Here is a 17573-nt window from a genome sequence, read left to right on the forward strand (position 1 = left end):
CTTTCACTCATAGAGATCGTGGTATACACTCAATCCAATTTTTATATACCGGGTGAAATGTATTTAAGTTTAATAAACAAATTTGATAGATGGATGACTGGTATAAAACATATGAATTTATAAAATGTCACTAGAAATATTATTTGTCACAATTTTCTACGTATTTACATTTTTCTATACCGATTATCTAATAAACTTCCCATTTTTGCATAAGTCATACAAGTAATTTATATATAATGTATCCACATTCCTACAGGACCAAACACACTGAAACCAAAACTACCAATGGTTGTTACGGCGCTTACTTTTTGGCTCAAAAAAGTGTAAAAATAAGAATTCCGCCAGCGTTGTTGAAAATAATTCAATATATTGATGTAAATCGAAAACAGTTTATAAATGACTTGGACCAGGCTGTAAGAATTCGGTAAGTGATATCTAAAGCTAGCAATAATATCTAAGACCCATATTAAACGAGACAGCCAAGATGCGCAACCCGTTTCTGGGCATTGCTTCATATGGAGCTTACTACACGAAAGCAGCCAGTCGCTCAGCCACGTTTTCTCTGCCGACTGGTTGCTCAGCTCGATAAAAGCACCAGCAACCAAAGGCTGTTTACGTCTGGTTGCGCTTCTGTATAGCATATGGATCTCATAAAACTGGACTGCCAATTGGCCTTCGCCACACAGGAATTCTCTCAGTTGAAGAAAATAACTTAGGGAGTAAGTATCGCTACGCTGTTTATCATGGCTTCTGGTGTTTTGGATAACGTGTATAAGTAATCTAAAAATATCATATTTTGATAAAGACTAAAAGAAGTTGAAACGTCAAATTTTCATCTGTCTTTCAAAATTATGGAAAAAACTAATTTTAAAATGGGAAGAGAACTAAAATCAAGAACATTCAGAAGCATAAAAATATGTTATTATATATTCACTTTCCTACCTTGTGAAGAAAACTGCTAGCAGGACCTAAATAAATTTTAACTTAAATGCTGACTTACTTCTCTTCTGATGTGATACATTTTCTCATTTGAGTATCTATTATTAGGTGTAATAGGTGGAAAAAACTTGGTTTTAGACATGTGGAAGTAATTAAAAAACTTATTGTCATCTGCACATAGTTTATGATTCATGCATTCTCCTCTTTTTTTCGTTTCCTTGTTTTTACGAGTAGCGACAGGTGAAGCAAATATACATCTCTCATCCGGACCATCATATTCATCAAACTTGGTCAAAGTTGGCGATTTTCTGGCTGCTCTATTGTTTCTCTATTCGACAGCCTTCGAAGACTGGTTGCGTAACTTGGATGGCTCGTCTAATAAGGATCTAAGACGTTACAGTGCTGTGGGACTCGGTATATTAGAATGTCTAATAGCTTATCGGAATATTTATCAAGTAATCATTCTATTAATATATAATAACGTATTGTTTACCAGATCTGTCACTACCAAAATTAAATATATAGAAGATTGCAAGAATATGACGAAATTTTTAGAAGATTGGATGAGAAAACTACAACTGAGATATGAATGTTTCAACATCGGGTTTTATGATATCGGTGATAGAAAAGTACCAATACCTCCAATTATTTTGGCTTCTCTAGGAGACGATCCAAATAAATATACGGTAAGAATTATTTTTGTATAATATCAGTTTCCGAATTAGTGATTAGAGCACGGGAACTACTGTTTCGAAAGTTATAGAAGTGAAGAAGAAGTTGGATTATGAAGAAAAAATACTGTTATAATATGATATACGTGCTAAAGAGCATTTGTATTAAACTCTTAAGCAATATATGCAAGAGTCAATCAAATATAAACGAGCTTTTGGTATTATACAAAATCTATTTCATTCCTATATACTATTTTTGTATTAAATCCCCTTCTTTTATTATACATTTTTCCAAACGTTATGGTAACTTTTTCTGCCGGTTGGGCTATTAGCTAACCAGTTGGGCACGAATGCTTCCACATCATTGTTGAGTTCAAATGACTTGCCTGCAAGTACTTCTTTGATAAGTTTAAACATGTTAAAATCACATAGCGATACGACCGGACTGTGAGTTGGAAGATAAAAGTGTCTCCAGTTCAGTTTACACCAAATTCTCTTGCGTTGCATCCTCTTTGCGCGGCCTGGCTTTGTTCTAGAGAAACAACACCCCCTTTTTGTCGATTCTGAAGCTAACTTTATCCAAGAAACCGTAGTAGTAAATAGATTGCTTGATTTCGAGACTCCCTAAGAAATCTACCAGTAAGACACCCCTCTAATCGTGAAAAACTATACTCAATGCTTCTCCCACGAGCACACGAGTTCTGTTTCTCCATTTCATACTTGCACGTTTTGATTCGGGGGTATAATGATGTGTGTTTCATCCCAGCAACAAAACTTACCATTTTTCTTCAAAACGAGCTCGAAGCAATACGTACTCGTGGGTTTTTTTTATCATCATTTAGCAACATTAGAACCCAAAGTGCTGAAATTTGAAAACGTGCCATTTTTTAAATCACTTTGGTGAGGGACAACGAAAAACTGCTCTATTCGCTAGACGTTCACAGAATTATTTGACCATAAAAGGGTACTGGAACAAGCCAGTTTGCGGCAAACTTCGTCTTGTTAAAGTTTTGACATAAGAGAAATGCGCTCCAAATGCCCAATCACGCACAAAAACACCTTTCCCTATTCTTCTCTCCTAAAGGCTAGTTTGTATTTGATCGACCCTCGTACTTAAACCAATTGCAGACAAGTGACTTTTATTATTATAAATAACCATGTGAATAAAGACCAATACCTTTTTTGCCACCTATACTATAACTAGCAATTCCCTCATCTATTAGATCGGTTAAATTTTGGTTATAGGCAGTGATACAGTGAGGACAAGCATCCATATTGTGTTTTTTTGACATTTCAAACCTTCCATCGGTCCATCTGATTTAATACTGACACTTTCAAATGCATAGAATAGTTCATTAATAATACTGAGAACAAATTGTTATTTGTTTATCTTCAATTTTTAGATCATCTGTCTTTGGGTTTGATTTTCTAGAATAGTGACAAATGCACACGATATTAGAGAGCAGACATGTCTTGTACACTTTCATTTACGACATTTTTCATCCTTCGACCGTTTCCTCGAACAACTTTCCTCAATAACACAATATTTCTTCTGACTGCACGACACCTGGTCGAGGAAATATCAAGTTACCATCTTTCATTAATTGCAGCTTAATTTTTTTATAACTTTCTTAATTTCATAGCTGCATGCAATAAACTTAATCGTCAGATATACCTGGTAGTACGTTTCAAGAAAAACCAACACAGCCACGTTCTTCTACATTCCACACTGTTTCACGACACTTCCTCCTATTTTTTATTTATCCGAACTCAAGTGAGACATTGTGGATCCAAATATTAACGACTCAGTCTTCCAATCTCCAGTTTTTATATAATTTCACTGAACCATTCACTTAAAAATATTTTGCTTACTGATAAAGTGCAAATACACGACGTAGATATGTGTTGACATGCGCCGATCTATATGTTTCAAAATTTATTCAAAATATTGTTGTTCGCCTAGAACTAGTGAGGAACAAGTTCAATTTGTTGCTGGAACGTAAAATTTTTCGTTCATTACTTGATCTTGATATAGTTGGAACCCAATTTTCATATCGCGCATGATCGAGTCCTTATTGGAATAAACTTATGATTAAAATATTTTTTTTATATATAAACTCTTACGCTCGCGCTGACAACAAGTGGAAGAAATCGTTTGAATATATAAATGAAAAAGATTTGAATTATTTAGTGCGACTCACGATCAATTTATAAACTTTTACCATCGCTGATGCCCTCGTTCCCGCCATCATAAATTAAACAAATTGAAAAGTGTGATTTAGAAACACATTTGCTTGCGTTCAAGTTCACGCCGAGCTCGCGCTGATGTTTACATGAAGTTTTCTTTTTAAAATTGAACAGCGAATCACCCAAAAGAAAATTTGGAAACACCCTGTGTATTCACAGTGATACTGAAATTAGTTTGGTTTAAGTTACATTCTTGGAGTATTTGGTATAATTCATTATTTAATTTTTGTTATAAACTGTAGATAGCTGTGTATATGCATGCAGATGTTCCCGATCCTAAAGATAAACATTGGGAAACTGATCCATGGACGGTAACTGAAAAAAATCATTATTTCTACGGTAATGGAGTGGGCTGTGGCAAAGGACCGCTTATGTGTTGGTTACACGTTATACAGGTAAATGATTTTGATATTTATCTAAAACAGTTTAGTCTAGTACTATCCAATATCTCAAAAATCAGAGAAAAAATAAAATGTGTGCGATATTCTAGGTCGTTATCGTTCACAATAATTCATAAAAATAAAATATTAAGTACAATTTCATTACTTTGCTTTACATAAAGGATGATTTATAAAGAATAATCATTCTATTGAGCTAGTAATAACAAATATTTTTGGCATTTAAATTTTGTTTTAGAATCCCAATAAAATCTCGTATTGTCTCGTCTCGTAATCAATTTACCGTCGAGAATTGACGTATTAAATTATATTGATCTTACATATATCTTCAGGAATTGAGTCTTTCTAAAATAATCCTTCAGTTTTTTTTATTCCTATTTTGTTTACATAAACAATTTTTGGGGTTGAAAATTTTAGTGATTGGCTGAATCGATGCCAATATTTTAGTATTGTAACGATTTTCGTATTTATTTACACTCTTTTTATTCGTGACGTGTATTAATAAGCACTGTCTCTTACGTTGCGAATTTATTTAAATACTATACACACACTTGACTAATTTATAATTCACTTATTACTATCACTTAACTTACCTAGATCATCATCATCATCATCATCTATCAGCCATCTTCCATCCACTGCTGGATATAGGCCTCCTCTAGTTTAAACCATCTATCTCTATCTTGAGCTGTATGTATCCAATTTCCTACAATTTTCTTTACATCGTCACTCCATCTTGTTGGCGGCCTGCCTCTACTTCTCTTATCCATTCTTGGCCTCCACTCCAATATTCTTTTCGTCCATCTATTATCCGTCATTCGGGCTACATGGCCTGCCCATTTCCATTTCTTTTGGGCTATAATTTCAATAATGTCCTTAACGTTTGTTCTTCTTCTTATATTCTCATTTGTAATTCTATCCCTTCTCGTAATTCCCAACATTGCCCTTTCCATTGCCCGTTGCGCCACTCTCATCTTTCCTGCAGTTTGTCTCGTGAGGGTACGAAACTTACCTAGATAATTTATTTAAATTCTTCGATTACCTTGCTTATTCGCTCTGTTCAATACGACTATTTATTATGAATATCACTAAACTGCGCTACATAAACTTATTTATATACCCCAAATATAATTCTCCAAATTTCTAGAACATAAAGATATAAAACAAATAGACCTTCCTAGAAATTATTCAAAAGAAACAATGTAAATAAACCGCTTGCTATAAAAACTTGATTTCAAACGAATTCCGCCATTTATAAAAAAATATGCATCTTCACGGATTTTTAAAATTCCATTGTAGCTGGACAGGGGCGGCCTAGGATAAATTAGGATAAATCTTCTTCAAAGCTCTGGCCAACGTCAAATCCATGACTGGAAACATTTCTGGAAGGCTAAATCACACAATGTATTGCTATAACGAAGAAGAATGTTTTCTATGTCTCTATTCTTCGCTCACGTTTCAGTACCACTCTGTAAATTTGTGGCTACAGTTGTTCATTTTAGAACGAATTATGTTCATACTTTGCCCTCCCAATTGAAGAAGAAAATGACCATGTTCGACTTTAATTGACGGGCCTTTTAGGGTCATATAAGTGACTGGTTTAATTTATCTACTAACTTTCCTCTCCAGCGACAAATTTTGCAATGAAATTCTTGAAAAATTCGTCGCTTGTTTGAGACATTGCCTACTTTTGCAAAACAGAATTTCACTACAGTAGAAGAAAAGCCGGAAAGGATTCAAACTAGTCACTATTTGTTTCAACACCTGAGAGTATGAGACATGTTATCTAAAATAGATGCAGCGTAGGTAATTGCTGCTATCAAAAATTCACTTAAATTTTTCTTATAACGTAATTTCTCAACTATATATACCTATTATTTCGCACAACTCTTATGTCAACATTGATGCAAACTATTTTTTTCTAACACGATATATTTCTTGTCTATTTTGAATCTGTCACTCAAAGTATTAGAAATTTTGAAAAAATGTTCTTGATTTTTGGTCTATTTGAATAAATCACCTATTGTTATTTATGCAAACAGAACACATTTATTCCAACATGTAAGAAGATATGTGTGTAAGTGAAGATTTGATAAAATTTATTTATGCCTAACAACGTTTTCGTGTTGATCTAAATATCAAAATGTTTTTTTATAAACGGATCGTTTAAAACAGAATATAAATAGAATTCATGTGATTGATAAAACATAGTTTTTTTATTATAACTAGAATGATTTATTTATTTCTCGCAGGCTTTCAAATTTCACAAGATGCCGTTACCGGTCAATTTAAGATTAATCATCGAGATGATGCATCATCAGAACAATTTGGGGCTAAAAGGATTTCTATCTACGAAAAAACAAGATTTTTTCAATACCGTGGATTATGTTATCGAATGCAATGGAGAGTGGTTAGGAGAAAAATGTCCTTGTATTATTTATGGAACTGTTGGTAAGGATATTTGGTGTCGAGTGCTTGTCAGCTTACACAAAAAAATCGCTAACAATCATTTTCAATTAATTCATCCCAGAGATATGCAATTTTAAGTATTTTCATTTGTTTTTCAAATAATTTTTCTGATCAACCCTGTCCATTGTTGCAACATGCATTCGCATTTATCCAAACAAAACATACTCGTTTGCGACTTTCTTTACATTATTTGGATAGAGTAAAAAGGATTTTATACGTCGTGTTATAGCTATAGATGAATGATTCAGATTCAAAACAAGTTACGGAGTGAGAATCTGTAAGACTAGAGAAAACTGCTTCCACAGCTGCTGGTTCCTCTGCATTGGATGGAAATTGTTTTCCATGCATGATTTTTTTTTTCAGATGTGAGAATAGCTAGAAGTTCGATACATCAAATCTGGCGAATAGGGTGGATGTGGAAATAGTTAATTGAGTTATGTAAGTGAGAAGAAAGTGATAAAATCTGATACATGCTGATGTATCAGATTGGTAAAAATAATAAAGTTACCCTCTAATGGGTTGCCGGACACATCGGAGTGGAGAGAAATTGAGTGGCAGACTTGCTAAAATAGGAACAGATAAATCGTTTATAGAACCTGAAGCCTTTTGGGTAGAATTGGCTGCAAGGAAGTAGATAGTATAAAAAATAATTACAAAATCTATATAGGTAGAGACAGTTAAAAATACTCTTGGATGACTAGAACCAAAGAAGATCTTTTGAATATACTAGCTTAGGCGAGAATAATTTCACAATTATTGATAGAAGGCCTGTTGCGGACATCACCATAGTGCATACCTGAAGATGCTTAGTAAGCAGACGATATAACGTGCAGATTCTGCTATGTCGACGACGAAACTTGTGTCCATATTATTTCGAAGTGTGGGAGACTATACCCAGGGCTTTATGAAAAAGAAGATTTTCTTTGACAGCTACATTCATCTTACATCTCGAACTTTCTAAAAGGAGTGGAATCAATAGATTAGTTGAACAATTCCAGTGCCACAGCACGAAAAGGAGGTGTAATAGATTCGAAAAAAGCAGGCAAAATTCTCTACTAACTACTAGCTAATATAATATTTTGGACACCCTAAACTAGACATATGTGTAATAGGGTTCAATATCTTGATGAAAGCTTGTTTTTTATTATGTAATCCAAGTTTTTTTGTCGTGAATGTTTACATTCAGATGATCAACGAGATTATAATAATATTCTGCGTTTATCATTTTACCAGGGTGGACAATCCACGAAAAAAATAATTCCTTTTTGGAAGTACTGAATTCGCACCACTCTTTTTTTAGATTAAGATCATGGTGATAAAACTCAGTCTCATCTTTATTCTTAGAATTTAATGAAGGCTTCTCCTAAATGTTAATAGATCATCTTTTTCATTAATATCCTGTATGTTTTATGTGTTTTTTGGCATTAATGCACGTTTTGAAAGTCGTTCACGCGGATTCTATATAAGTTATGTATGCTCTTACGAGTGTCCCTTAGGTTATCTTTGTGGTTTCTCAATTAAAGCCCTTGCCAAATCACCAATAAACTTCCTTCTATAGCTAATTTTCTATGATTAATTCCCTTCATTAAACATATATAGAATCACATCACATCACAATTATTCTCATAGTACTATAAAGAATTTATAGTTTTGTCATATCTTCAATACAACCTGTCACTGTTTTTCAATGTAGAGTAAATGACAATGGTTTTTGATATTAGCATTGAAAGTTCATTTCTATATATAAAATTTTTGATAAATATGAAGCAGCAGTAGGCTTGGGAATAAGTTTCAACCACATTATACACGCCAAAAACGCGTAGGTCACCATTAACAAGAGAACGATAAGATGTATTCGATACGCAGGACCATCAATTGTGGTGGCTTAAGTAGTAGTAGTAAGGGCGCGATTTCATGAAGGCATCTAGCAACCGACAACCAGCAACCGCAACCAAAAATGGTAGTGGGGGAAAGGTTTCTGTAATTGAATTATTCCATCTGAGGCGACGAATCGCCAGGTGTTGTCGCAGGTTGCTGGCTGATGGGAGAGAAGAACTGGTAAAAGAGGCAATAATATATGAAACTCATGAGAATAATGAGAACATAGATTATAATAATATTTCTGATACAGTTCAAAGCAGCACAAAGGATGAAAATTATACAGAAATATTTAATATTTATTCTATGTTACAATATTTCAATAAAAGAGAGTGCGTATCTAGTACGCAATATATAATAAATCTTACATAACTTGATTGTTAAAGTGTTTAATTTAAATATATTCATACTGCCAACTGAGAGCTGGAAGAACTGCATGATAAAATCCATGTTACTTACGCAACTGACAAATGGGTGATTCCCAATATCTTTTCTTTTCAGAACTTCTCTTATAATTCATTATTAAAATAAATTCAGCAGCTGCGGCTATTTTTCTGTTTCTATTAGCACATAAGTGATTCATAACCTGTACACATTGAAACTGATAGTTTCTTAATTGCTGGACTTGAACTTGATTCACAAGATTTTCATACCAACTACGGTATTCTGGGGTCCGATTCAAATACATTTTTCCAACTATACATTAATCACATTTATACATTTTTCCAACTATACATTAATCACATTTATTTGAAATAGACGCTACTTTAACATAACAGCACTGCTCTTGTATGCCAACAGTTTCAAACGCACTTACAGGCTTTTATCACTTTTGGTTGGGGTTGCTGGTTGCCGGTTGCTAGTTGCCTTCATGAAATCGCGCCCTAACAGCAACACTATTTAGTATGTATTTTCTTCAAAAATTAATTTCTGCAAAAAAACATCAATATGACGTCACTCTACGTGTAGATATTACAAACTTGGACGTTGTATTAAAATTTGAAACTCTTCGGTAGAGGGTAGAGTCCACTTTTTAATTAATGAATTGAAATTGATTTGAGTCATCTTTTAGGTACTTTACACTTTGAAATGGTAATCGAAAAAAATCCAGGATCCAAAACTGATATCAAAGATGATATGAAACAGATTTTTGAGAATATAGTAGACGATAAAAATAATATAATTATACCAAACTTTAGTGACATGGTTGAACCAATTTCTCCCGAGGAAGAGCAAATGTGCGAAAATATAAAAGAATTTAATATCGAGGAGATAATGTAGGTAGACGTTGTTTCATTTTATGAAAAAAGCTAAATTGTCATTTTAACTAAAGATTATGTTTAGGCAGTGGTTATTTTGATATTCAGGTAGTTTTCATCGAAGAGGCGTCCGTTATTATCAATTCATCAATCTATTTCTGATGTTCAACTCATTTCCAGCTTATTATTGACTGGCTTTAGTTTAATAAATATTTTTATGAATATGAACATAATAATAAAGTCGTCATAGAAGCGTCACACATGAATTTTTTAGGGTAATATAAGGTTTGTTCCAACCTGCTAGTCTGGAACATTCTTGGAACGGCTATCGGAAGCGTTTATAGATATTTTCTGTGCAATCACACGGGTCTTGTAACAGTACTTGCTATCAACCAAGTATCGAGAAGACCGTTTTAGAAACGGTTCACAAACGATACCTAAGTCGGTTGGAAGGCAAAACAGAATCGTTCGTATAACGGTAACCATCCGGTTGGAACATGTAATCTCTATTGCCTAGAATCGTCACCGTACCGAGGACGGTTTTTTGATGGGTTGGAACGAGCCTCATCATCAGAACTAAGCTGGAATGTTTGACACCGTGGGTTTTATTCATACTGAACACACTGTTTACGACGCGCGTCTGACAGAGTATTTGTGAATGTTGTTGTAGTGGAGAATAAACAGTGTGTTCAAAATAAAATCCTGTGGTTTTGGCTTCTATACCATAGCTAATTAGTAGGGAAGAAATATGAATTTCTCAAGAGGGGATTTGAAATGTGTAGAAAATTAATTAGATTCTTGTTCTTCACGTACCATCTCCATTTTGGTGGGTAGCTACCATCATATCTAATTTGAATTTGGATTTTGCGGTCTAGATCGAATAATGTGACGTTATAACGTTCTTACAGGTGCCTAAGCCAAGAAATTCTTCTTCTAATAAATCTTTTTTCTACAATATCCTAGTAGGATCTCATATTTTGAGCCTATCACAATGTGGCCAATACATTGAAGTTTTCTTCTTTTCCCTTGATGAAGGATCTTTAGGAAGGCTTCTACTGTTCGCTCACAATATGCGTTGAGGGTCCAAGCTTCTACACCATTCATGATAACTAGAAATACATAGCGGTTGAGCATCCGTGTTTTTAGTTCCAAGCTCAGGTAGGGACTACAGGGAAGCTTCTTGATCTTGATAAACAATGCGCGAGCTTTCTCGATTTGAATCCAGGTAGTCATACATCTCGATTCTTTTCGGTCTTTTGCCATCCATATACAATTGTTCCATGGGCGCTACAGTTTTGGTGATAATTGTAAAATCAACATATTTTGTTGATCTTACATGTTGTCGGCGAGAAATACTGTTTCGTCTGTATAGTGCAGACTATTCAGTGGAATGCCTCTTATACATACCATCGGCATCTGCCTCTACTCATTGAATGTGGTATAGTTTCTAGCTTTCAAAAAAATTTAAGTGTTACCACGGCCATCCTATTCTCCGCATTTATTACCCTGCGATTTCTTCTATTCCCCAAAATAAAAAATGTTGTAAAAGGAACTCATTTTCAATCGGAACTATGACGAAAGTATTGTTAGTAATTCCAGTCAAAGACTAGAATTGCTACAGCGCCTGAAAAAATTGCTGTAGTCGGCGTATTAGTTCGGAGGGTGATTATTTTGGACGAGATAATGTTATCTCAACTATCAAATCTCTTATATAAAAACAAGACGTCATATTATAAAAATGATTACGAGCTAAATGATAATCATGTAGGTCATCATCTTTTTTTTTGATAAGAAATTTCAAGAGTTGAATTCTGTTTTAGGGACGCTCTGCCGCCGCATAAAAAATCGTTGAGCAAAGTGGAGCTTCTTATGAGCTTTTGGAGATCACCTCAAATATTTGTTGATAAAATTGAAGAGTGTATATGCGAAAAGAAAGACACTAACATAATTAAAAGACATTTTATCTTAAAAATAGTTCCACATCAAATCGTTAGAATAACCGAAGAAACGTTACAAAATCACCTGAAGAATGTCATAAAGAAGTTGAATATTGAAAATAAAGTTACTTGCAAATTGTTGGATTCAACTGAAACTTGGTTAGAGGATTCGGGATCACATAATTTTCAAGCTGCTAGAAGAGCGATGATTCAAGTAAATATTTAATTTGTTACTAATTTTAATGCCGAACTGAGAAATATAACATACATTTACAGGTATTTAGTACAGGAAACAAACAAGTAGAAATGTGTTTTATTGGCCCACATCCTTTCTGTTGAGTATGATGATGCTTAGGGAAAATACCTTGTCGTTGCAAGCAATACGCAAAAAGTACTTTCATCAAGAAACTTTAGAATCGAAATTCTAACCTCTTTGGATCCAATAAAGATACTGGAAGAGTTCTGGAGCCGATAGGTGACATGTAGATGGCAGAATTGAATTTATGTTGCTAAACAGTCAAAAGCACGGCTCTCGTCGGAATGCCACTTTACACTAAATAATGTATAATACTCTTATCAAAAAGGCAAGTTCACTACAAGTGGACATAGAAAAGGCTCTTGACAGCAAAGATATTGTCCTAGCAGTCTTCATCGACATAGAAGAAGCTTTTGACAACAGTGAACTTCAATCTGGCGTAAGAAGAGCGGGAGGTGGAAATCCCTTCTCTAAAATGGACCGAGGCGATGCTACATCGTATAGTAGCGGTAGCAATAAACGAAAACATTCCTCTGTTACTACAGTAAGGGGCTGTTTGCAAGGCGAAGTCCTATTACCCCTACTGTGGTCATTGGTATCAAACAAAATTCGCACTAGACTAAGCAGCGGTGGATTTACAATTCTAGGCTACGCGAATGATCTTATTTTAAAAAATAAAATGCCAGCAATGGGAAAAATATTATATAAGCCCCTGCTTTGAAAATAATAACCTTGGCGCATACATACTATTAATACATTTTAAAAAAAATTTGAGTGGTATAAAAGGTAGCGATGTGCATTCTATTGTTTTTAACTTGTACTTTATTTACTTTTTCTATAATATTTTTATTCATTGCTCATATTTCTCCATTTTTATCTCGTATTTTCATTATCAATAGGAGTGAAAACAAAATAGGTATGATTACATAGATTTTATGCAATTTGGTTTCTTCTTCTATTTTGATTGTTATGTTTTTGTCAAGTGTGGAAGCTTTGACACTTCTAGGTTTGAGCCCAAGAAATGACTATTTTTGGGATTTGACTAAAAGAATTTTCGTCTAAAGTAGAAGAAACTAATTTGGTCTGGCAAGCATCGAAGCCTAATTCCATGATTTCGGTGTTTGACCATTCAAATTTCAATTAAGTATCAGAATATCTCAGTTTGTTATATCAAGTATAAAAAAATCGACATTTCTTTATTTTCAGTATATTCTTTGATTATTGTCATGATTAGATTCATTCTGATAGAGGAATTACATTAGATCATTTTAATTTTTAGAATTTATGTTAAAGATAGGTGAACCCTGGTGCATTAGATTTGCGCATCCTAGTTTTTTTTTTGAAAAAATGTGTTCATTATTCATTTTCTGTTCTACATGAACCATCAAATGATTTATATTGTATGATATCTGAGTATTTCATTCTGTTTTCTCAAAGCTGGAAATCAATTCAATTACAGTTTTTCTAGTTTTCATAACAATCTGAGTTTGAATACCTCCATTTTCCTTTACTATTTTCATATTTTCAACACCGAAAAACACGTATTAACTTATTGAAACATATTCCAATTACGTCTTATCATTGAGTCTGCCAATCGCTTCTAAGAAAAAATTGGCAAAGCTAAGAGCTTCTAGATTTTATTGAAAATTGTGATTTAATTTGGGGTTTGTCCGAAAGATTTGGTAAAACTTAAGATAAACCAGTCATTTCTAGAAAAGATTCTTTACCCAAAAGTTTGGCTATAACAGTTTTACGATGTACTTATTTCCACAATTTAAGTCGCGTTCCTATTTCTATCAGTGGCAGAATTGCGATGGCGGTTCCGAGCATGCGCAGCAGTTACTTCTACCCAAGCAGAAGAAATTGTATGCCATTTTCAAATCGCTGTTACCGACGTGTTCTTTGTAATGCTTCTTCATGATTCCAGACTTAATTGAAAATACCGCTAGTAGGTCTATCTGAAAGGTAAATGAGATGCTTAAGGGACCTTTTATCTTTGGTTAGAAATGAATTGGTCACGCATGTGAAGAGAAGCTTAACTAAAATCGTAAGCTTAGGAGTAGTGCTTTTGCTAAGGAGTTTCTACAAATCTCACCATCACCAATTCATGAAAAAGTGAAATTTCGAGAACTTTGCTCACTCTGGGTATCCAAAATCTTCAATGAACAACACAAATAATGGATGTGCAGTGCACTTCAATTTATGATGCGATACAATGGAGACAGTGATGCTTTTCTTTCTCGGATAGTCAGGGGGATGAATCTTGGGCATCTTATGACTCCCAAAAACTAAAAGGAATGGGGACATACTTTATCCCCAACGAAAGTTAAGTCTGTTCAAATCGTGACACCTCGAAAATTCATATGCACCATTTTTTGAGTCAGAAAAGGCGTTTTACTGATTGATTTTGTACCACGGGGCCAAACAATCAATGCGTATGTTTACCGCGAGGCCATTAAAAAATTGCGACGCGCAATACAGAACAAGCTACTACTATCATCAAAAGGAGTTGGTTTTTCCCACCAGAATGTTCGACCTCATACTGTAACAAAAAAAGGAATTTGGCTGGGTCGTGACTTTCAGCTCTTTTTATACCCAAAACCTTTCCTTGCTATCCAACACTTCAACGATGATGACGAGTTGACATGTTACCGCATGGTTGAAAACACAGACCACGCTATGAAAAATGACTACAAAAATTATGGAAGCTATGTAGAAAATTAAATTAGCAGTTGTAAATTTTTGTACAGAAAATAGTTTTTGTATATCTGTACATACTTTTTCTGTTGTGTTTGTATTCATTATAATTATATAAAATATAAAATATATGTTTTCGTTTACTTATATTTATCTGTATTTTGTTCGCAAGGTAGTAAACTTTAATTTTCTCCTTAGATTTATAAACAAGATCCCAATTTTATTAGAGAAGACAGAGGTAGAAAAACGGCAGTTATTTTCGATGGAATTTTGCAAAAAAATATGGTGATGGTTCCGTTATGGTCGAGGGATTCTAAGCTTGCCGAAGCTAATGAAAGGATTTTATCTAGATGCTATTATGAAGGTACAAAACTGTTGGCAGCTTATCTCTTTCAACTTGGTACGAAACCTAAATCAAAACCACCACCACCTTCATGATCACTTTGCATACACCCTTTTGAGTATTGTATATTTTTTACTATTATTTCATCTTTTGGAATTGATATTTATATAATGTTTATGTATCTAAGATATTCGATGAATTGAATATATCAATGAAAAAACGGGTCTTGTTTTTCATTACGTGTATTCAGTCCTCGTGGGACTTTTTAATTATATTCATTCTAGATTCAGATTAATGGAAGAAGAGTCAGCGATCAATTTAAGGTGGTTGTTTCAAAAGTCTAACTGTGAGACTAACTGTGCGAACTTGCAGGTACTGAAAAACAAACCAATAATAAGAAGAACGAAATTGAAACGATACAGGACTATAATAAGACCAATAGTAACTTATGGCAGTGAATGCTTGGTGATAATACAAAAGACCAAGAAAGATTAAAAATATTTGTGATAAAAATTATCAGAATATATGGACCAATTAGAATGAATGAAGCAGACTGGAGAGTTCTAAATAATAGAGGAATCGATGAAATACTAGGCGATTTATCAAAGCCCAGAGGATGAGATGGTTTGGATACATTCAAATAATGGAGGATGAATGGATGCCTAAGAGCATCATGAACTCCAAAATATACCGCAGTAGAAAAAAAGGTAGATCCTGTATCAGATGGACTGATAAAGTTTACGAAGACTTACAAACAATGAATGTGAGAAGATGGGGAATAGTGGTGAAGAGCAGACCAGTTTAGAAGCGAATTGTTTAGACGGCCAAGGCTCACACCGAGGTTTTGTGCAAATTGGTAAGATATGACTGTACTGTTTCAACCTACAATCATATGTCACAGTTATAGAATGTAGTCCGTTTGTATTATTCTATACCCTATATATACCTAGAATAAATTACGATTATCGGCAGTGAATAGGTTATTTTTTCTATTATTATTTCATTGAAACAAACATGAGGTTTATTTTGTTTTGTAAACTATGGAAGAAAAAAGCAATGGACAGTTGAAGAATGTAGCAATTCACGATATTCAAGAACTGGATTCTTTAAACAAAAATATTGAGCTTTTGAAGCTAAAAATCTTAAGGTTATTGCCAATAGATCCTTTATAGATATAGCATCTGTGTAATTTGTATTCTGTTTACAAATTTTTGATCCAAGTACATTTAACAAGTTCTTTAATTTGTCGTCCTCACAAAATTATGAAACGATGACCTCAGTTCTGTATGTATTCCTATGTCATCATTTATCATATCTGCCATAAGTTTATCGGTCCATATATTGGTTTCTAACGCTTTCATTTTTGCTTCAGCACAAAAGATTCGACTAAAAAAATATTAATATATAATCTAGAGAAGATATGATGAAAACTGTGGTTACCATAAAACGTATCAGAAGAATACATGCAGCTCGAGCTAGCTTTTGTTGAAATCCAGTTTCAAGTTTTTTTTCGAAACAAGAATAAGGTTTTTGTTTCTGTTTTTGAAAACAAAACTAGTCACAAGTTAGTCCATTTGGTGGTACTCCGCTTTAAAATCTACTTTATTTTTGATTGATATTGCAAATAGCCTAGCAAACAAATATCTTTGCAGACAAAATTTGTTGTGTAATTGTTATCGTACAGTTAGTTTCTTTGGTGTTCCTACTAAGTGAAACAAATAGTGTATCGTTCTCTCCCTCCTCCAAGCGCTTCAGTTAGTTCTGCGCATCTTTTGCGAGCAATAAGCATGCGCAGTATAGATAAAGTGTCTCGAACGAAAGAGAAAATGAATATTGTCGGCACTGTAACGTAGGGGTGTTTTTTCCCATATCAACTGTCAATATTGGAGTATTACATATATGGTTTATTGAAGTAGATGTCGGTCATTTTTAGATGATTTTTAGACAATAACTGAGGGATACGGTGATGACTCCGACAAAAATATGATAGATAATGCAAATGAAAGAGTTTTGTTACACTTCAACCAGTGATTACAACTAAAATTTTTATAGCAATATTATAGATACCTATCAAAATTTGTGAATATAGTTCTTTTTTTAACTATATCTCAGTATTTATTATTATAGTTGCAGTGGAGGATTTATCACATCGATAGCCTGTAAGCTCTCAATTTTTTGCTCCCTCTACTGACCTCTGAATTTTTATACCTTTGTTCATAATTATTCAAATTATATTTTTTTCAAAAAAATCTCAGCATCTAATTTGGAAACCAAGGGTATATGTAAGATTCTTGGTTTTATCACTGCAAGGAAGTCGTCAAAGACATTATTTTAAGCAAAGTTGTATCATGTAATACTTTAGTAAGGTCACGTTCTTCTTTAAACTATTGAACAATTATATACTATGAATAAAGCTCCTTCAACGATAAACGTTAATGAATATTATTTATTACCTTCGCGGTTCAACAGTTTAATTATA

General features: G+C 33.7%; 1 protein-coding gene across 1 annotated transcript; it reads left to right on the plus strand.

Annotated features, from left to right (window-relative positions):
• Positions 1-110: 110 nt before the first annotated feature.
• LOC130891225 (cytosolic non-specific dipeptidase-like) lies at positions 111-15314 on the plus strand. The gene is made up of 7 exons (XM_057795836.1): positions 111-424; positions 1436-1625; positions 4100-4252; positions 6508-6706; positions 9675-9879; positions 11682-12012; positions 14950-15314. The coding sequence occupies exons 1-7, from the start codon at positions 237-239 to the stop codon at positions 15187-15189; spliced, it is 1506 nt and encodes a 501-aa protein (XP_057651819.1). The 5' UTR covers positions 111-236; the 3' UTR covers positions 15190-15314.
• Positions 15315-17573: the final 2259 nt, after the last annotated feature.

This window comes from Diorhabda carinulata, chromosome 3, assembly GCF_026250575.1.
Source record: "Diorhabda carinulata isolate Delta chromosome 3, icDioCari1.1, whole genome shotgun sequence".
Lineage (NCBI taxonomy): Eukaryota > Metazoa > Arthropoda > Insecta > Coleoptera > Chrysomelidae > Diorhabda > Diorhabda carinulata.

Coding starts and splice junctions, on each gene's coding strand:
- LOC130891225 (XM_057795836.1), top strand. CDS start 237: ATGTATCCACATTCCTACAGGACCAAACACACTGAAACCAAAACTACC. Junction 6,707..9,674: donor TATTATTTATGGAACTGTTG/GTAAGGATATTT, acceptor GTCATCTTTTAG/GTACTTTACACTTTGAAATG. Junction 9,880..11,681: donor TTTAATATCGAGGAGATAAT/GTAGGTAGACGT, acceptor ATTCTGTTTTAG/GGACGCTCTGCCGCCGCATA.